This window comes from Hypoxylon trugodes (genome assembly GCF_022578975.1).
Source record: "Hypoxylon trugodes strain CBS 135444 unplaced genomic scaffold F4822scaffold_2, whole genome shotgun sequence".
Lineage (NCBI taxonomy): Eukaryota > Fungi > Ascomycota > Sordariomycetes > Xylariales > Hypoxylaceae > Hypoxylon > Hypoxylon trugodes.
The window spans coordinates 1930226-1951052 of NW_026250017.1; the positions used below are offsets into that span (position 1 = coordinate 1930226).

At 47.7% G+C, this 20827-nt stretch overlaps 6 protein-coding genes and 1 non-coding gene across 7 annotated transcripts; 4 read left to right on the plus strand and 3 right to left on the minus strand.

Moving 5' to 3' along the window:
* Window positions 1-727: 727 nt before the first annotated feature.
* F4822DRAFT_441329 (glycoside hydrolase superfamily) lies at window positions 728-3853 on the plus strand (the record flags this gene model as incomplete). Its single annotated transcript, XM_051462849.1, has 4 exons — window positions 728-1187; window positions 1240-1690; window positions 1753-1907; window positions 2009-3853. Exons 1-4 carry the CDS (start codon window positions 1089-1091, stop codon window positions 3851-3853), a joined length of 2550 nt encoding a protein of 849 aa, XP_051318077.1. The 5' UTR covers window positions 728-1088.
* A 426-nt stretch (window positions 3854-4279) lies between these two features.
* F4822DRAFT_t41 lies at window positions 4280-4350 on the minus strand. The gene has a single exon. It is a non-coding gene; the product is annotated as a tRNA-Gly (tRNA).
* A 237-nt stretch (window positions 4351-4587) lies between these two features.
* Window positions 4588-5473, minus strand: F4822DRAFT_124075 (glutathione-dependent formaldehyde-activating GFA). The gene is made up of 2 exons (XM_051452620.1): window positions 5184-5473; window positions 4588-5105 (listed from the first exon to the last, which is right to left on the minus strand). The coding sequence occupies exons 1-2, from the start codon at window positions 5301-5303 to the stop codon at window positions 4722-4724; spliced, it is 504 nt and encodes a 167-aa protein (XP_051318078.1). The 5' UTR covers window positions 5304-5473; the 3' UTR covers window positions 4588-4721.
* Window positions 5474-6068: 595 nt separating this feature from the next.
* On the plus strand, window positions 6069-8324 carry F4822DRAFT_124071 (putative secretory lipase). The gene has a single exon (XM_051452619.1). The coding sequence runs from the start codon at window positions 6535-6537 to the stop codon at window positions 8032-8034; it is 1500 nt and encodes a 499-aa protein (XP_051318079.1). The 5' UTR covers window positions 6069-6534; the 3' UTR covers window positions 8035-8324.
* A 1549-nt stretch (window positions 8325-9873) lies between these two features.
* On the plus strand, window positions 9874-12909 carry F4822DRAFT_441331 (uncharacterized protein; the record flags this gene model as incomplete). The annotated part of the gene is made up of 7 exons (XM_051462850.1): window positions 9874-9932; window positions 9991-10164; window positions 10903-10967; window positions 11054-11246; window positions 11300-11345; window positions 11393-11471; window positions 12044-12909. The coding sequence occupies 7 exons, from the start codon at window positions 9874-9876 to the stop codon at window positions 12502-12504; spliced, it is 1077 nt and encodes a 358-aa protein (XP_051318080.1). The 3' UTR covers window positions 12505-12909.
* F4822DRAFT_441337 (glycoside hydrolase family 35 protein) lies at window positions 12541-16440 on the minus strand (the record flags this gene model as incomplete). Its single annotated transcript, XM_051462851.1, has 9 exons — window positions 12541-14286; window positions 14333-14933; window positions 14987-15055; window positions 15104-15238; window positions 15295-15390; window positions 15446-15478; window positions 15526-15772; window positions 15823-15938; window positions 15994-16440. 9 exons carry the CDS (start codon window positions 16438-16440, stop codon window positions 12992-12994), a joined length of 3039 nt encoding a protein of 1012 aa, XP_051318081.1. The 3' UTR covers window positions 12541-12991.
* A 1142-nt stretch (window positions 16441-17582) lies between these two features.
* Window positions 17583-19226, plus strand: F4822DRAFT_124280 (uncharacterized protein). Its single transcript, XM_051452621.1, has 2 exons — window positions 17583-17776; window positions 17840-19226. Coding segments are annotated over exons 1-2 (1299 nt in total). The 5' UTR covers window positions 17583-17774; the 3' UTR covers window positions 19137-19226.
* Window positions 19227-20827: the final 1601 nt, after the last annotated feature.

Genomic DNA, 20827 nt, shown 5'->3' on the forward strand with positions numbered 1-20827 from the left:
GACATCTGTGGAGATTTTGGGCGCTTCCAGCTAGCGAAGTGCGAGCTAGAGAGATCCGGTCCTACTTAGCACACGCCCTACGGCGACGGTCTATTCAGGGGAAATGAAAAGCGCTTCGCCGGGTGATGATCTACTTCGAAAGCGAAGGGACACATTACAATGATGGTATCGAGGGTATTTATAAGGGTGTTGAGTACCAAACCAGCCCAGATACTTCATCTTCCTAGTTGGACTATATTGTATCGCTGACAGCCCTATGCATCATATGTTGTTGTTGTTGTTGTTGTTGACGATGATGATCTTTTCCTCTTCGCAAATTTTCTCCATTAAACAAACTCTTTCTAAGCGAGCCTCAGATGGTCCGACGGAAAGGTGACCCCCTTGCTCTAGATCTTAATCAATCATCGCCTAGCGTCTTTCGTGCAGCCTATGAGAATCTCGCTGTGCCGTATGAATGGCATCAATAGCTCGGCCCTCGTAGCCGACCAATCGCTACCCCTTGTCGGCGCCCCTCTACTATGCCTTAGGGCTGGTTCTAGGCCGAACGCTATACTTGTTCCTGAATGTCAGCTACCTTCCCAAATTCGATGGCACATGTTCTTTGTGCGTCCCGCATAATGGGCGTTAGTTTGGCGATGACTCTTCGGCCTACCACGATAGACTGCTTCGGCACGCAGTCCCGTTTGGGATGGCCCAGCCTCAATTTGACCGACTTAGGAAATTAGGTAAGGAGTAGTTGGTGCTGTGGACGTAGGCATTTTCCGATCGTCGAATTATAGTCCCGCAATCTAGGACTTCACCTGCTTTAGCGTACGGCTGTCACTATGAAGGACGGTTAACCCCTAACCAGGGCGGGAATGGCTGTTGGTGTGAGTGTTTTTCTACTCATACTCGGGTTTCCCTCTTTTCTTTCTTTCTTCTTCCCTCTCTCATCACCTGTTGAGTCGACAATAATCGGCGTACTAGCCAGCCGTTGCAGACATCTTGTTTGCGTCCTTTCGTTGAGTATCTTGACGATCACGTTCATTACGGCCTAGGCCACTTTACGATCTTTACGTATCACATAATCCCCTAATAGGCTAGCAAAGATGCAGCTGAAGCACTCAGTTTTGGTGGCTGCTGCCGTCTCGGCGTCTACCGTTGCTGCTACAACTTACACAAAAGACTACAAGCTTAACGCTTACTGGGTATGACAATTCATTAGAAGTTGTTTTATCATGTGCTAACTTACGTGTATAGGGACAATCAGGCCCTGACACTGACTTCCTCGGTGACCACTGTGAAAATGATAACATTGACTATGTTACTGTTGGCTTCGTGAACAATTCCCCTGAGAATGGAAACGGCACAGGTTATCCGGGTACAAACTTCGCTGCCCATTGCGCAGCAGAGGTCTACTCAAACAACAACCGTAAATCTAAGCTCCTCAGCTCGTGCTCTTACATCAAGGACGACATCCAAAAGTGCCAGAGGCTGGGTAAGAAGGTGTTGTTGTCCGTCGGAGGAGAATTCTCGGCCACTAGCAACTACACACTTTCCACTGTCCAGGCTGGTATCGATTTCGCCGAATTCCTCTACCAGGCCTTTGGTCCCTACAAGAGCAGCTACCACGGTCCCCGACCTTTCGACCCTAGTTCCACGAGCCACACAACCATCGATGGTTTCGACTTTGATATCGAAACGAAGTTTGGTAAGGTTTACCTCTTCATATCATCTTATTCCAGACCATGCATTGCTAACTCAAGCCTGAAGCTAACCAACAGCCATACGTCAACATGGTCAACCATCTTCGCACACTCATCCAGAATGACCGCAAGAGCATCATTCTTACCGCCGCTCCCCAATGCCCGCAGTCTGACCAGTACTTCCAAATGAAGACTATCCTCCAACAGGCTAAGTTCGATAAGGTAATTTTAAATTTTATTTGAGTCCCATCGTTAGCTGTATAGCGATGCCAACCCCTATATGTGGATTGAGAATGGTTTAACTAATCATGGGTGAACTTTAGATCTGGGTTCAATTCTACAACAACCCATCTTGCGAAGCTGCCGGTACCGGATTCAACTACAACGATTGGTCGGACTTTATCGATGGTGGCGTCAACAGCGCTGCCGAGTTGTACATCGGACTTCCCGGCAGCCTCGAGGCCGTCGGTCTGCTCGGAAGCGGTTACATTTCTCCCAGTGCAGCCAAGTCTCTCATCTGCTCGTACAAGAACAAGAAGCATTTCGGTGGTGCTATGCTGTGGGACGCTTACTATGCTTCCGAGAACCAGAACCTGGCAGGAAAGAAGTACTCCGACTCAATTGCCGAGGCCCTGAAATGTGGTGGCTGCTCTGGCGATGTCTGCGCTCCTCCTACCTCGACCAGCTCGGTTGTGACCTCGACAAGCACGACCTCGTCTTCCACCAGCAGCACTATTAGCACCACATCCACCAGCTCCTCCACTTCTTCAACTGTCAGCACCACGTCAACTTCAAGCTCTGCCTCAAGCACTGTCACGAGCACTAGCAGCAGCGCTTCGACTTCCAGCTACGTTGCTACTACTTCAAGCAGCACCTCTAGCTCCAGCTCCAGCTCTGCTGCCACCTCAAGCAGCGCCTCGACTTCAAGCTCCGCTGACCCTTCGAACAGCAGCAACACTGTGACTTCAGCTTCGTCTTCTTACATTGCTACCTCCTCCAGCAGCTCTTTCGACCCCAACGAGACCTGCACTGACAGCACCACGAGCTCTGTTGCTACTTCGACCTCCAGCGCTTCTGCGACCACCACGCAATCTTCTTCCAGCTCGGTGTCCACCAGCAGCAGCACTATCTCGTCTCTCACCACCACCAGCTCTTCTTACAGCGCCTCGACCACTGCCTCAAGCACCTCTTCGGAAGAGGACGACTGCCCTCCCGATGAGACCTCCAGCTCATCCACCCAGTCGGCTACCCTAAGCGTCTCTGCCACGACCACTGCGTCGCAGAGCAACTACCCGACCATCACTGGCACCAGCAGCAGCTACCCCACCGCCAGTGTTTCATCAAGCAGTTCTTCCGCCAGCGTCACTTCGCTATCGTACCCCGTCAACAACTCTTCTACGACGTCGTACACGACCAGCACCGTGTACACCACAAGCGTATACACCGTAACATCCTGCGCCGCCAGCGTAACCGACTGCCCGGCCCGCGGCTCCGTGGTCACCAAGACCATCGCTCTGTACACCACCGTGTGCCCCGTCACCGCGACGCAAACCGGTGTCCAGACCCAGGCTTACCAGACCCAGTCTCCTAAGCCAACTGGTGGTGCTGGTGTAACCACTACCAGCACTGTGTACAGCACTCGCGTCAGCACAATCACCAAGTGCCCAGCCAGCGTAACCAACTGCCCCGTCGGTTCCGTAACCAGCGAGACCGTGCCCGTTACCACCGTCGTCATCACCCACCCCGCAGTCTTCGAGAGCAACACATACCCCGCTGCTTCGCCAGTCCCAACCACCGCCACTTACCCGGCCGGCAGCAACGAGAACGGTTCTTCGCCGTCGAAGCCTGTCCAAATCGTCGCTGTATCCAGCTACCCCGTTGCTGGCGCCAGCAGCGCGTACATCGCGACTACGCTCACAACCGCTGCCATTTACCCCACAGGTGGCTACAGCAGCGGTGGTAACACCAACAGCACCGTGCCTACATACAGTGCCGGCACCGGCTACCCGGTCGCGCCCACCACCACATTGCCTGGCTACAGCGCCGTCGCTTGCAACGGAAACGACTGCACTGCCGCGTACCCCACGGCGTCCATCGTTACCGCTGGATCCGCTAAGACCGCTTCCCTCAGCCTTGGTCTCTTGGCTGTTGTTGCTTTCCTTTTGTAGATGGTGGAGTTGGGATAGATGGAGTGTTGCATTGAGATAGATGTGGTGAATGGGAGGAATAGGAGATTTTGATATATATAATGTATACATAACTGTTGAATTAGAGAGAATCGAGAGTTGATATATACCTTACTTAAAAAGTCTTGCCTTGTTATGGGTATGTGACAGTTGATGATGCTTTTGGCAAACGGATCCAATAGTCAGACTTAAGATAAAATAGACCTAGGAACAAACGTGCGTAATGGACGTCAACGACGCTGTATCTACTCAGATATCTATGCACACGAGGACTATCTGAGTGTGCGAAAAGGCTATCACGACCACGGGAGTTGGGTATTGGTATATTAAAAACGAACAGCAAAAAAGAAACATTGTAATTAAACCGAGTTATAACCTGAGAATGGGTGAAAAAAGCAAAAGATTAAATGCATCAGCCGCGAATCGAACGCGGGGCCCATCGATGGCAACGATGGATTTTACCACTAAACCACTGATGCCACACCAGCCTGTTGTAGGCGTTGTAGGCATTGAAGATGTCAGAAATATACGCAACATAGTATATATCGCTTAATCCATTGGCTTGTCCGCAGTCAACCGGCATTTTCCCGGCTTGGCGATTTCCCCATCATCTCCGGCGCGTCCTACCCCAGCCATCTTCATGTTCGTCTCATAACCACATCATCAATTGCTCATCAAGTATTCATCTAACTTCTCATCCGTGTTCCTACTACTTTTCTGCTATTGGTGTTCATTCATGCCACTGAATGTTTCGCTTACTCTAGGAGACAACCATGGCAAGAATCAATTGATTAGCACTCGATTGATCATATGCCTGACTGCAACTAATTCCTCGACTTGGTATCCTACTCTACATCCTTACACCCTCCTCACTACTCCTAGCCCACTTGACACCTCTCTGCTTGCCAACTAGACCATCAGTAACTCCCTTAATCTCGTTCTCGCACCACACGTTGTTTCCAGAGGCGTTCGCAAGCGCAAATCCGAACTTGGACAGAAACTCAGGATCCACACCTCCTACGGCGAGCGCAATGTCTTGACGCGATTCATCCCTCCAGTACAAGAAACTCCCACAATCAGTGCAAAACCCGCGTTGAAAACCAGGGGTTGCGTAGAAATTCTTTAGTGTCGTGGTCGACGTTAGGAATGTGAACCCACTGAGTGGTGCGGTATGCGCCACGAAAATCAAGGCTCCGGTGTTGCGCCTACATTGAGTGCATTGACAACTACCACTCTACGATTCGGGTTGTTAGTTGATGCAAGACGATATGCCATAAACCCTAACGGAATAGAATATCAACTATTCACTTACTGATTTTAAGAAATCATGGTCCTCTGGAAAGTTAGCCTGGTACCTGATCGCGCCGCAGAGACAACCGCCCGTGACAGTCTTCGGCTTCGGGAAGTCGGTGATAGAGGTTAATTCAGACATTTTATGTGGCTAATTCTTCAATCTCCCAGGAAGTAATACTGTTGATTTCTTTCTTGAATAATTATTTTAATAGTTATGTTTTGTTCCAACCAGTTCAATATTCAAATTGATAAGAGAAGCCTCTTATACCAAACCCCCGCTTGTCAAACGCGCCTTACGGTCCGCTCTGCCATGTTCAATGACGTAGGTGCGTACAGATATCCAAGGGAACCTATCTATCAATGATAAGGTCGAATCGAATATACGATTAAATATCCTTGAGCTATCTAATCTTTCATTCGCATCAAACATTCCCCAAGAATCGTTTGCGAGGAAGAGTGTTAACCCTTTGCCAAGACGAATGATTATGGAATACCGTACCATCAATCATATGGCGAGCGGGAAGTATAACCTCCCCTACACAGTGTGTAGCCATTTATCTTTTTATCACATTTTCAATAAATACAACATCATTAATACAGTCAGCCCAAGAATAGAGTCAGCTGAGTTAATAGGTTCATTTCGGTCATATGGCAGCTTTCAGCACTTCTCACCGAAATATTCTACGTAACCAACAAACTTCATACCGATCTACCGTAACACAAAGATGCTTACACTCTTCTTCAGTTCTGGGCGAAAACTGCCAACTCACCAGAAGTTCAAACGTGGTTATACAACCACGCAAAGCTGTGAAATGACGAGGCATTTCTATCAATCGCAATTAAACTACATAGCTACTACATATATACCTAGGTAGGTAGTTGTTATGAAATTCATAGTCAACGTGCTGATAAACTCTCAATATAGGAGCTGACAAACCGCCCATAAAACATAGTGACACTTTCAAGAAGTGATTATACAACAATTTACCTAATAGTATGACCCTATTGCGCGAGTTGCTATTCCATCGTGTGAGCTTACAGATGCTCCTCGTACATTATGCTCTTTGAGCTTCCGTGGAAATGTCCGTGGGGATTGCTCCGCTTTTCCATCTCGCTTTCGTCAGAGGTTGTGGCACAGCTACTAGGAGCACTCATATGACAACGATGGGAAATCAAGAAACTAACGAGATGGTAAGGGATTACTGAGTGTGTGTATAGATATCTAAGCAAATTGTGGTAATGACTCGTTTTTAGTGGATGCGTCTGGGAGTATAAAACCATGTACTCCTTTCTCTAATCCGTATATACAATACCAGCAGGTTCTTAAGGCAGTTCGCCGGCTAGAGTTACTTTGAAGCATATTAGCAATTATGCCTTCCCCTTTACAGTCCTTCCTGCTGTTCGCTCTCTCCTTAACGGCGCGGGCTGTTACTGCTCAAGCACCACCTGTAACTGAGCAGTCAACAGGTTTTAATTCCACTTTCACTCTATCATCATCCCAAATCGAGTCGGCGAACTTGTCAACAACATTGGCTTCTAGCATTAATACCGTTGTTAGGTTCGACCGTTCCCAACTCGCCAATGGCGGTCCCGCAGAGGATACCTTCTATAATCTTCCCCCGCTCTCGAACACATCCGCGTTGCGCCCTGGGACTCTCCTGAAAGTTCAGGACTTCACTAACACATCATCCTTCGTCATCCCGCCTAACACGGCGCTCTCCCGCATTCTTTACACAACTACCGACTATAATGGAACGGTAATCCCGGCCTCAGCCTTCATTCTCTGGCCATTCTTGCCTAAGAAATTCCAACAAAGCTCGTCGGGATACGTCCACAATAAGACTACCAAGGCGCCCGCGGTTATTTGGGCCCATGGGACATCTGGATTTTTTGCCCCCCAAGCTCCATCAACCCATCGTGCTCTGTGGTATGGGGATTCTGCGCCTTTCACCTTGGCCCTAGCGGGTTATGCGGTTGTCGGCCCTGATTACGCTGGCCTTGGCATATCTAAATCTTGGGATGGTAGCGATATCCCACACCAGTACTCCCTGTCGCAAACCACGGCGCGCGACTCTTTATACGCACTCCAGGCATCCCTAGCTGCATTTCCTAATCGCCTTGATGACCATTTCGTATCCTTCGGTCACAGCCAAGGTGGAGGAGTGGCCTGGGGTGTTGCAGAAGTTATCGCGGCAGAGAAAGATAACGAATTCAAGCACTTAGCCAAGGGATACCTCGGTTCGATCGCAGGAAGCCCGACAACAGACCTATTCAACCGCTTAGTACCGCAATTTATTCCCTCGTGGGTCGGCTTGGCACTCAGCAGCATTTTCCCTGACTTCGAGCTCAGCGCATGGCTAACACCTCTTGGTGTCGCACGCACACAACTATTCAAAGAAATATCTGGCGGTGTCTCAGTTTCAGCCCAACTCTTTCTCTCGAGTGATAATTTAATCCGCGACGACTATAAGAGCACCTGGTATGTTGACGCATATGCTAGGATCGCCAATGCGGGGCGTAAGCCCTTTGCAGGCCCGCTGCTCGTGCTTCAAGGGACTGCGGATCCGTATATCCTGTACAACATCACGTCCACCACCATCCAGGAAACGCGCGACGTTTATCCTGGTGGCGATTTAGAGTACGTTGTCGTCAATGGTACGAGCCACGTACCAACACTTGATGCTACGAGACAGATCTGGCTTAGGTGGATTGAAGAAAGATTTGAAGGGCGACCGCTAGAGAAGACCGGGTATGCTAGGACGGATTATGAGAGTTGGCTGCCCTTGGAGCGCTACCAAAGTACTGGAAACTCGTTCCCCCAATTTGCTGGGTTGACCGAATACAGCTATGAAGCTCCGCTGGGAGCTTAAGGAGCGAGCGAATATTCCACCTGTCCTTATATTCCATTTCATATTCTCCTAAGTGTTCATAAATTCATTTCTTATACGATTGTATATATTAATTCGTGGTTCAGTTATAGTGTCAATAACTCACGGAACCTCGAACCGCCCCTTTGTGCCTTTGTGCATTATCTTTAGACGATTCATTACCACTTCTGCCATATATTCATATAATCTGCAGCTTTCAAGATAGGCTTACATATGTACTCACGAGTTATTCCTACTGACGCACTAGCCTACTATATAAATTTTATACATGCATGTATCTGCTATCCTTTGACGCACGATATACCTAGAACGAGTGAGAAGATGGTTACGAAGAATGTAGAGCGGTTGGTAAAGGTTCACCGATTGCTTTCAGTTTGGCTGACCGGACCTTCTGAAGTTTGCCATCAATAAGGTACGCACATAACAATATCGAGAACATAGGAAGTCGTCTCCCCCCGAGTTCTGGGTCGTAATGTGTGCATAGGTTATCGCTCCTGTGTTCATACTGCATATCTTCAGGCAAACGTCCCTTCCTATACCAACACCCTTACATCGATGTGGTCGACGTTTCTCATCGTCTTGTTCGCCCTTACCTTAATGATCCCATTTGCCTTGAAAGTGCCCATCCATGGGTTCATACAAGTATTGTTTCAGTTAATACTGCCTGTTTCGAAACTGCGCAGCTTTTCAGTACATCATCCTCCCCCTTTATTACCTACTTAAATAGTTCAACGCCATGGAAATGAGGCGGATTACGACTGCCTAGGTTGGCTTTATTCAATAGTGCCTAGGTACGCAGTAAATCCTTGGATAGACGACGGTTTTTTGAGGGGTATGACCCCTCGTTAACTTTGTGACCGGGGGATGGGGGTCGACAGCATTGTTGACGATAGAGGCCCCGCTTAGTCGTTTCAGCTCGCAGGTGCCTCCGGGGCTTTCTAGGTACGACTAGCCCTAGAGAGCCCCCTCTACGCCCCGTATAAACAACTAAGAACCCCGTAAACTCGAGAACGAGTCGTTTCTATGGCGTCAGGGCTATCTTAGGGTTTCGTTGCCTGTGCCCTATGGATGATTCTGGACTACCACACGTCCGGCAGCCAAGTATTTAATCTTCTCTCCCCTCTAGAAAATCCTTTCACCTTTCCTTTCATCTTTTCTTCCCATCCTCACAACCCACTCCAGGAATTTACTTCCTCTCCAACTCACTACCTACAACCACCTAGAGCATTCAACTCTTGTTCTTTTCCTCCAAACCATCTTATTCTACCTAGGTAGATTGAATTCCTTGGTAAGTTTATTTATTACTTTATTTTCTCTGCTTGTATTAAACTCCATTGACGGCAGATGGCCTACTTGCTAAGCCATCAAGTGGTGGTAGTATCCATCTACCATCGCATCTTCATCCCTCTACTCTCTTTGCTTGATTATTTCCATTCCATTCTCCGATCACTTCTACGCTATGAAGCATTTCCTGTGGCTACAAAATTCATGTACGAAAATTCCCATTGCTGTTGGCTATTTTGAATTGACAAAATATTATTATCACCCTGTCGACCCTTCGCGCCCAGCACCTATGCCATCGCGCTTAGGACCCGAGTCATATCTAACCTTGTCATCATCGATTTATTTTCGCAACAATTCTTTTTCATTTCCCTACCTGTCAAAATCCATCTCTTACTCATTATTTACGCAGCTTCACCTTCGAGTTGTATCACTACTCCTAGACTATGGGTGGACTCGCGGTATACTCCCACCCTGCCACTTCCTTCTAGCGCCACCCCAGTAAGAGCAAAGAGTCTACTATTGAACCACGGCCAAAGGATGGCCTCGATAATTCACCCCAACACGTATTGGGATTTATTTCGGCTCGGTCGGATAAAGTAAGTAGATGCTCATCGAAATAATAGGGATGGAGATGAAAACTAATATCACAATTAGTGAATCCTGGCGGAAAGCAAAGAGGTCTCAATTCCTCATACATTGTTCAAGCACCACGACCTTTCCCTTGGACTTCAAAGCCATAGGGCCGCCCATGAACTTGGCTCACATGGCTCTGAAAGATCCCAGTGAGGCGCCGCCCGGCCGGCAGGCTGAAACTTCTTCATCGCTTGAGTATGCTCGTCCGGGGGACACCGGCACACTAGCTTCAAATCGTTGAAGTTAGCACAACTATAGTAAGACCACATCATATACTTTGCATTCTGAGATCTAACATAGAGCAGGGCCCAATCAACAGATCGTCACAGACTTGGGTAAATAACACCTTTGTCTATCTTTCATTCGGTCAAGGACTCCGTCACTTATCGCATGCCACCGCAATAAGTTCCGACCCACGGTTCCCATTATAAGTATATTGGGAGACCGTTTCATCCATCCCGCTCCTAAAAGTACCTACATACAGTACGTATACCTCCAATCCGCTACAGACCAGTAAATAAGGGAACGGATCAACAAGTACCGATTCGACACCACGTACCTTTATGGCAGACGTGTTACCCTCAGAAGTGGGTACCTCGCTTCCACCATAGAGTACCAAATGGAGGGTGTTAATTGGCTGCTCTATAGGCCGCGTCCTAACAGCCGTTTGCATACCTAAGGGCCTGGCATAAGAGCTCTCTGAGGCTCGTTACACTGTCCCGCGCTCACCCGCCCTTCTTTCCTTCCATAAGAAAAAAAAATTATAGAATAAAAGAAAACAAATAGAAAAAAATGGAGAAAAGGAAGGGAAGAAGGGAAGGTGAGTGCGGGACATGGGGCACGAGCGGGTGGCAAGTATCGTCAGGGGTAGCCGGCACCATCGTAAGTCGTTGAGTTCCTAGTATACATGAATCCGTCTAACACAACTAACAGGATAGCAGCCGGGCAGGCGTTTGGTGATGTGTCGGTCACCGTCGCTTCCCACACTTGTGGCAGCGGTAAGATTGGAAGCAGCTAAGGAGTCGGCGACTCGATTTCCCAGTTGTTGCACCCCAGCCGCCATTAACAATCCCCGACACTTTAGACATCACCAACAATCGCTCTATCACCAAAACTCACGAGGAGTCGAGAAGAAGACAATCGCCGATAGGGCGATTGTTGGTGATGTCTGAGGTGTCGCCGGTTGCCCGCTCGTCGATTCTCCGATGGTCAGCGACTAGCGATATGGGAAACAACCATCACCAAAGAGTTGCTGACGACGAAGGGACCAGAGACCGGTGATGACTGGACAATCGGCGACTCGATTTTAGTTGCTGCACCCAGGTACTAGCCCTCCCCCATCTCACAAGGCTGACCCCTCTTCGCCCGGCGTAAAGGTAAGTTCTTTATATCCATATAGTGCGACTGTTGCTAAGTATCGCAGACAAATCTGATCGTCGCGCCCAATGCGCTCTTGAAGCAATGGGCAGAAGAGATCAAGAAAAAGATTACGCCGGAGCATAGTATGAGCGTATTCGAGCATCATACTCACTACCGGCGCGAGCTCACATAGACACCAAGTATTCCCCAGACCTTTCCTAGAGACTCCCTGAGGGAGGACCCCACTGAAGGCTCCTCACCACGGCGTATTCACGATGAACCACGTTCATGACGGCGTATCGAGACTCTAGCACGAAGCGCCATTGATTGGTGGGCTCCAGTTACCAGTTATCAGACTCAGGAACCTAGATCGACATTAAAGTCAAGCCCGCCGCGGCCACCCCAGCCTTAATGTCAAACTAAGGGCATCCGCGGCGCGTATCGCCCAGAAGAAAGCGAAGGAGACAGCACCAGCCGCGTCGAATGGCGACAACCCTCTCCACCAAGTGTTGGCGCGCCCGCTGTTGTAGGGTCAGCACCCACTCACGCACGCACACACACGCATAGTGTGGAGTGGATCCGCCCCGCTGCAACGGTTGCCGTACTTGAGGCGGGGGGTTGCGAAGGAAAGTGTGATGAGAAGCGCTGCGGGAGCGAATGGCTCGGACCCAGAGCCCGTGGTAAGGCATCCGGGCGACGAAGCACCACGGTACAGGGCTACCATGGGCTCTGGGTCGGGCCCCGCCTTCTAGTGTCGGCATCAACGACCCGGCCCTTGCGATACCCGCGGCGCTTCCTCAGGAGGACAGCAGCCTCCGCCCTGCGACTTTGATAATGAGCTCCATAAATGGATGGATGGCCGATGCCATTGATATAGAAATGTCAACGTCCGCCCCGGTAGCTGATTCCATGGGAGTCGGTGCATACGAGTTCTTTAACGTTGGAAATAGGTTGCTGAATCTCCTCATTGTACTGTACGAATCCTGTTGGTCCCCGGGTTGGCTGCAATTTCGTTCTTGGGGTATATCACATAATCTCGGTCGGGGCGCCAAACAGATATTGTTTGATGTGAACGGCACCCCGACCGAAGAGCATCGTCCAAGAACGGCTCGCAGCCGACCCGGTCGTTCACCTCGAGACAACGATCATCGCGGACTGCGCCATTTTGATGTATGAGTTGTACATCATGTTGGGGGAAGGTCTGGTCTACCTTATTAGATAGTCGGTTTGGAAAGCAGAATTGTAGCGCAGGGATTGGTACTATTGTTAGCGATAATAAACTATAAACATTTCAAAAGAATTCACGTAAGAGTAGAATGGCCCCAAATGTATGGTCATGACCCGCGAGTAAATGCCCATGCAAGTAAAAGCCATGACGTATACAGTTTAAATGAAATGGTTGGTAACAACGACGTACAGATTTTTGCGTATGTTACAGGTTCATTAGCCATAAAAATCATGTCGTGGTTTTCAAACTACGTACCTTTGAAGTGTGCATAGGATTTTCGCCCAGCTGTTAGACGGATTACAAAAACAACTCATTTGAAATGTATTAAAATCCCAACGCACAACAATAGGACGAGTGATAGGTGGTATAGACAGCAGAAGCGCTCCAATTAGTCACCACTCAAGATTGAGTCGAGATCCCTCAAAATCGACAGTATCAGTAAGCTCCTTGTCGCCTCGTCCACGCCGGACTCTCTACTAACACAACAGGATCGCGCCCTGTCAAAACTGGCACGCCAGCCTCAAGGCGGAAGTCTAAAACTGGCGCATCATCGCTCCCCTCCATGCGCCATATCGCTAGTCCTATCCAATTCTCACCATTATAATTCAGAATCCCTTCGGGAACTGGGAAGGTTGTCTGCGGCCCAATATGGCCCACAAACTTGCCAAATTGCCATCCATTCACGTACAATTGAATGCGCGCAGCCCCGCCCGCAATGTTGCGGAATGAGAAAGAGAGCGGGATGTCATACTCATTAGATGGAAGGTCGAGTGAAAGTGGCGCCGTGTAGAAGGATATACCGGGCTCGGATGATGCCGAAAATGGCGAACCTGGGGTGAATTTCTCGGTAGGTGGTTGTGGGAGGTGGTATCCCTGCCTCTCCGCGTAGAGCCCACCTTCATTCAAAGGGCCACGCGCACGATCTATATAATCCTCACCGCCAAAATTTCCAGTGATTTTCCAGGTTATGGGAGTCATATCGATTATGGAACTTGTAAGACGATAGCTCAGAATCCCGCGAGGAGCCTTACCGGTGTCGATGCCAGGTATGTAGTTTCCATCCAACCCCATATGATCAATTACAATCGTGAAGATGTACAATCCTCCTTGGGCAAGTCCTGGAAGCTGATAGGTTGCGTCGTAGCTTGAAGTGCCGGCGCTTCCAATCCATGACCCCAGAAAAGTGCCGTTCAACCAGAGCGAGTGACCGTATGCTGTGCCACCTTGGGTTTTAATTTTAAAAGTCTTCTCCGTGCCCTTAGCGATAAAATGACCTCGGAATAAGAGTACTCCAGCATTAAACCCATAATCGCCGGCGAAAAGGGAAGTTGGGGTTTGTAAGCTCTGGTATGAATTGTTGGTAGATCGGTGATCTGCTACCACCCATGCAGTGTCATCGTAATCCACTCGAATCTCCTGAAGCGAATCGACATAAGTCCACGATAATTCAGACAACGAGGGTAAATTCAGCTTTGGCGCCGAATACGAAATGTTCACAACCAATATTCCATCCTCAAAAGTAAAGCCGGTCTTCTCACCGTTGATTTTAAAACTTGTCGTGTTATGGGCGGCTCCGATAACTTCGACAGTCGTTGATCTGTTGAAGTCTGCGACAACCGAAATCACACCATTATCAATTGAAATATTTCGTACGAGATAAGGCCCATTAACGATTAGCGACGAAGACTTATCAATCTCGGGCACCCAGTAGTTGTAAGCGGAATTCCGATCTGCCACACTGTTAGCTTAAACCGTCGGGGGTAGAAGTCAGCTAACCCAGAATATAAATATGGAAGTCATCTATTCGAACAACCCTTCTTGTTGTAACGGTGGCCCAGGCCAATGTGACAAGGCCATTGGTTTGATTCACTTTAATAGACTCGTCCGCGGTTATGGGAAGGATTGGTGTAGCTTGTACTGCGAGTTCATTGGATCCATTTGGTCCGCTATACACAATCAAAACTGTCGCATTTTCAAATCTCTGATGCGTTAAAATTTCGGCGCTTGAATATAAGAGTTTCGTCCCTCGGACGTCGTAATCCGTAACTACAATTTTAGAATCTCTTCCATGAAGAGTGAGCTCATCGAAAAGCGTGGGGATAGATATATCCCCCTCTAACGTGGGGAGTTTCAGCCTGTAATTATCTGAAGAGGTACTAGTATAATCGCTATGGCGGACAACGAAGAACGATCCGCTCCCCAAGGTGTTGTTGCCAGCAAGCCGAGTCACCGTAATGGCTGCATTGTTAGCGTAAGTCCAAACCAGAGCAGGCCCCGGTTCAGCGACCAAGTATTCTGGCGATACTCTCAACCATTCAGCTTGCAACTTAAGTTCTGAATATTTCTCTCGTGTAAGTGAACGGTCTTCAGATATCGCCTATAAAATCGTTAATATCTCCCCTTACGACGATGGGCTTTAGATATACCGACCGCGCCGTAATCATAGGATGTATAGCCACCCGGATGTCCGATATTACCCCAATTAGTTCCACCAAAAATCTAGCACGTATTAGCGACAAGTACGGCGATAATCGCGTCGTTCCTAACCATGTAAATATTATGAATAGTTGCACCGGCAGCAAAGTTATTCTTGAAGAAAACTCGTTCGAATTCTTGATTGATAAAAGCAGCACAATTGTTAAAACCTGGGCCGCCCCAAGGATCATAGGCACCACCCTGGAACTAAAGTTACTTAACATGAATAGTGCTAGTCACAGCTGCGGATAATTCCGGCTTACCTCAACAAGAGAAAAAGGTGTTGAAGGGCTTTGTAACTCATGTATTTGATGATACGTTCCCGACAGAGCTAAAGGTGGCCATGTGGTAGGATTGCCCTACATCTGTCAATACTAATATCCGCAGGAGTTATCTAGGTGTGGTGCTACTAACACAATCAAATTGAACTGGATAGGCGTCATGTCCCTAATATTAGTTAGAATAGAGGAAACGTTTCTTTGGGCGCCACCTACATAGATATCTACTTCACCTAACCCCGTACCCGGAGCATTAGTTCCCAGCGGGGCTGCATCATTACTGATTAATGGCACAACAATGCCCGCTCTACGTGCTTGGTCTTCGACATACTGCATGTATTTCCCACTGGGGAAAGGAATAGAAACTCCGACGGTGTATTCATTCTCCGGCTGATACAATATGATGGGGCCACCATTGGTAATCTGTGCTTGGGCAATAATCGCGCCGATCTGAGCAACGTAGCTATCCAAGGTCAGCTAGAAGTGCATGTCTCGAATGATATCATGGCTTACTTGTCGGTAGCTGCCAAGTAGTCTTCATCCGATGTCCTCAAATGTCCCTTGGTGCGTTGAAGCCAGCCTGGGAACCCACCAAAGCTAACTTCAGCATTAATATAAGGGCCAGGTCGCTTTCTCAGTTCAGCAAGCATCTCTGGGAGCTACGAAAAAGAAAAAAAAGCTTACCGCGATGAGGTAGACACCAGTCTTAGTCGCAGCTTCGAAAAATTGATCATAAGAAAATATACCATCTGCCGAGAAATTCCCAGGTTTTCCTTCCAATAGGGCCCAATTGGTATAAAAAGAGACGCAATTGAAACCGGCGGCTTTGATTTTCTGGAAGATATCAAGCCATAGCGACGGAACAGGTAGCCTCCAAGGATGGAACTCACCACTCATAATCATAATTCTTTCACCGTTTACATAAAGTGAATGTTTATCCCAAGTAACGATATCCTGGAGTGATCTTTGATCATTTCCGATGACCGTTTTGGGGGGTTTCCCCGTAACACCAACATAATTTCGAACTGTCCAAGATAGTATAACTAAAGCGACGAGCAATTGCACAAAATTGGCCACCGTTCCGATTGGCTTTGGTGAGGGTGGTATCTTGGTGGGAGGTACAAAACCCATTTCGGTGATTGGCTAGGAACAGACCACTTGGAATTCCGCGGTCACGACGTAGAAATACCAGAAATACCTAATAGAAGATGTTTCGGCGAACCGGATTAAACCAAGCACCATCGGCTAGTGCTCAGATATTATCATTGTGAATTTATAAATATCGGGAATGCTACATCTTCAATATGGAGAGCATCAAAATATTGAATGATATGGATTTCTCTTGGAAATGGTAGTACTAGTTGAAGTATGAATTGGAAAGACGAATGAAAGGAGGAACGAAAGCGAACGAAAAGAAGCGCGGATAATAGAGCGGAGCCCCGCGTTTCGACCGCGCAATGGTGGGGGGTTCGTGGGGGGCTAATATTTAGGCACAGACCATCTTTAGCGATTGTATATTAAAGCTCACTAGGTTCCTTCAACGTTAGGAAACTCCCCAACAACGACAATTGATATTCCACGTATCTACCTCCTACCCAATTACGTCTCTTTAAGAACAAGTTACATGTTTCATCCCGAATAATCCCAGGTACCTTTGCTAATGAGTTGAGAGTTATTAATTTTCTTGAGGAAAAATTGACATATTAAGTTTTTTATGTACTTACCTGCCAGTCTTCAATGTTGGTCCTCAAATATATCCTCAAATATGAATGCATCCAATGCGGTATCAAATTACAGCCTTACTAGCTACCTAGGTCTATATGAATTTATCACTCGGGCGCAGCTCTAGTTCTTTCCCTATCATTGAGAAAATGGTGTTTTTTATGAGTAAAACAAGGAAAGTGTGCTCTTCCACTCTTGTTACAGTGCAAATCCGTGGTTTCCATCTGATTTATTACTCGCTAAAATCTAGGAAAGAACTCACGGATGCTTATTGCCCCAAACCTTGCTACGAACAGATAAGAAATCATTCCCAAGGAAGGATTCAATGTTTTAATGGCAAGTCCGAGCTAATTGCCTAAAAATCATGTCCCAGTGGTTTCCTCGTAATTCAGATACTACCACCCGCCAATGACGAAGCAAACCAGGCAACCAGGGCATCCAAACTCTCTAGTCCACCACATCCATTGATTGCCATGTACTAGGACTACATGCAAATTTTGCATTGCATTCCCTACTGCTACATGCGTGTGGCCTAGAATTCTTTTCCCTTTTTATTTTCTCTTTCCCTACTAACGACTAGTCACCAACCTTGAACCCACGCCGTCAACACTGAATACACTCATCAAATGCATGCATAAAATACAACACTGATAAAATCGTCACCTAGCAAGCATTCTTTCCTTCATTATCGATTTCTTCAACACATACGAGATCATTACAAGTGACATCGCCGTCTCCTTAAGATGTAAGTCTTCGCCAAGCATTTCCATCCTCATCAACTAAGATGCTAATGCCTATTTTAATTTAGGGATTCTACCATTTCCCATAAACTCTCCGCTAAGAGAGAAAGGAAGGGTGAGGATTGCGACGAGGGTCAGAAGCGCCAAAAGCTTCAACATGATGACAAGCCTATCGTCACAGACAACACCATCGCTCAGTTGTCCTTTAGGTCATTTCCGGCTTCCCTTAAAGATAAGGTAGTAAACCAGTCGCCCTTATTCCCTCAGTTCAGAAAACTCCCGGCGGAATTGCGTCTCAAGATCTGGCGAGAGAGTTGGGAGCCCCGAGATGTAGTCGCCTTACGACACTTGGACGGTATGAATGGTCCAAGTAACAAGCACCTAGAACCCTCGGGTATGCTTCGGGGCGGTGATGCCCTCTTCCGACAACACTTAAGCGCTACTCTACGCACATGGGGTGTGTCGCGAGGTGCTCAACTAAGCGCCGGCCCATTGGATTTGTTTATGCTTAACAACTTCGAGACATCTACATGGTCTACTAGCAAGCCTCCTATGTCTTTGTGGGTCAACAAGGAGTCCCGCGAAGAGACATTGACACACTATGAGCTTGCTCTAGCCTTGCCTGATGGTGAATCGTTGGTTCCGGGCGGTCATTCTAAGTTATACTTCAATTTCAACCTCGATGCACTAGTGTACCCCCTCCACAGATCTCTGTCGCTTGCCTTCTCTCAATACGACTTAAGCCGAGTGATAAGGATCTCCGTTCCGGAGCTGGTTCCCGCCCTTCCGATTTTTGCTAAATGGAATGGTCCCCAAGGCAAGAATCGATCACGAACCCTCCCAAAGGTGGATGACGAAGACGTGGCCATCTGGCACCCGGATTTCAGGTTTGCTTGGCGAGCCCTACGACAATGGTTTCCCTCCCTACGCGAGATACGCCTCTTGCCATTCTACACCTGCAAGTACTACCACTCCAATGAACCTACGCCAACTCACGCAAATTGCGCATCATGCAATGGTCTCCACGCCGAAATTGCTAGGCGATTCCCACACCTAAGCGAAGACCCCCAAACCCCACAGTACGACTTAGACCGTATACTCGATCGCATTGATATCATGCAACCTGTGTTCAAGGACGAGACCTTGGTGATTGGTAGAGTCGCGGGTAAGCGTCAGGGCGAGTACGAGGCTGTAACGGTTACGTTTCGGGCAATATACGAAGGAGACGAGCGCCCAAACATCCTTAGACTTCCGAACCCAGGACTGAATTGGGATGATGTGAAACGCAGATGTGTCGTGAAGACACTAGAACATGTATTCGCGCCGCAATTGGGCCATTTCATGGTCTACAACATTCAGCAGTAACACCCGCGCGGAAGATATTCTGAGAGGGTGCTTCGCATTTCAGCCAACAAGGAAAGGAGAGGGAGGAATCAAGTTGGCCGTTAGGCATGCGGAATCGACATACCGGACGGCGTTCAGGGTGATATTCTAGGGAGATTTCATAATGCGGTTTGATATACTTTCGCTGAAAAGTATTTAGGATGTCTAAAAGTCGCACTGATGGATTGGTATCTACCAATAAGAGCAAGGCAGAAAAGGGATATATACGAATGGCTCTGATAGTCGGTACTTTGAGCCAGATCCTGCATTATATGTGTGAGGGCCATGCTCTGCCTAATTTCGGGGATTCTGATACCCTGAGATTTCTCTATGTTATGATTATTAGGTAAGGGGGGAGAGGGTTACCAGAAGAAGAGCTACAGTCAGTCAGGCCGATGCGGTGCCCATCCTAAGGAACAAGAGTCCTGATCTGTTCCTTCTCGCCTGTAAATACCTAGACATGAATTTAATGGTTTTGCCACACATATCAAAGCTGTCCTTGGAATGGCGTTCACGTGAGCTTAGCGTCTATTGCCATGTAATATGAAAGGTTAATTTGACATTCCGTTTAATACCAATGTGACTATCTCCACGCCGCTTTGTCTGTTTTAAACCATATCGGCGTATGTCTTTGGTATAAGCCTCTAGATATAGTGTAGCCATCCCCATTATAAATCAACCGGTAGTAACGGAACATCCGTGAAAGTAGTGGCCCGAGATACTTGAGTTTATCGTGATAGAATGAAGTGGTAAGGATAGACGCAATGATATCACCTACTATATATGTTCAAAGTCCAGCGCACGAAGTAGTGAGTTTATGATATGGGTTAATGAAGCCAGAGAAGCACTTGGTGATAACAAATACTTCGTATAAAATCTTTATAAAATGCCTCGCATCCTCACGATAGTCATTGGAGTATCTTTGCGGTCTTTCCCTTATTGAGGTATGTACGCCTCAGCACACGTTAATATGTGTATTTGATGCTATTCTCGTGAACCTCGTCGTCGTTACTTAATAATGCATGTGCCTTACCTTCCTGGGTAAGTAATGTATGTCTATCTGTGGTACCTACCTCACTAGGGGTTATCTGAAGGAGGAGGGCAAAGGCTGGGGCGAGGGTTAGCCCTGGAAGGAAAGGAGAGCCTATCGCCCCCGGAAACATCTCATCTTCGGGGCCTAAACTCTTAAGTAGCCACTTATCACGTACGATTCTACCTGCAACAAAAGGATAAACGTACCCAGCACAGGAAGGTAAACGTGACTAAGTAGATGTGTACCTACTTCGTCGGTGACACACGAAAGATCCACGCTTTCGAAACTTTCCTGACTCCTACATTTCTACAAAACACCCTTCCTCCTCCTCTTCTCCTCGTTCTTTACCTTCAATCATCTCTTGACATACAAACACAGGGACGACACGACACTCTCCTTCTAGACTGGCAATTTGATGCCTAGTTATTTCGAACATAGTAAGTTATCATCATATCCTTCTTATTAAATATCACCCATTCTGCTGCCTTGCTGCATTTGCAACCCTCTCGAGTGACAAAGTCACAATGGCCTCGTAATGAAGCCTCTCTCACGATTATTCCCCATACGATCCCTCGAGTAGCATATAATCACCCTTTCCAGCCTATATCATCTTGCCTGAATTCCGCTTGCCATCAGGGGA

What these genes read in the sequence shown, in the direction of transcription:
- F4822DRAFT_124075 (XM_051452620.1), bottom strand. Translation starts at nt 5,303, where the DNA reads ATGTCTGAATTAACCTCTATCACCGACTTCCCGAAGCCGAAGACTGTC. An exon ending in ACCATGATTTCTTAAAATCA is followed by an intron (nt 5,106 to 5,183) that starts GTAAGTGAATAG and finishes CCCGAATCGTAG; the next exon opens with AGTGGTAGTTGTCAATGCAC.
- F4822DRAFT_124071 (XM_051452619.1), top strand. Translation starts at nt 6,535, where the DNA reads ATGCCTTCCCCTTTACAGTCCTTCCTGCTGTTCGCTCTCTCCTTAACG.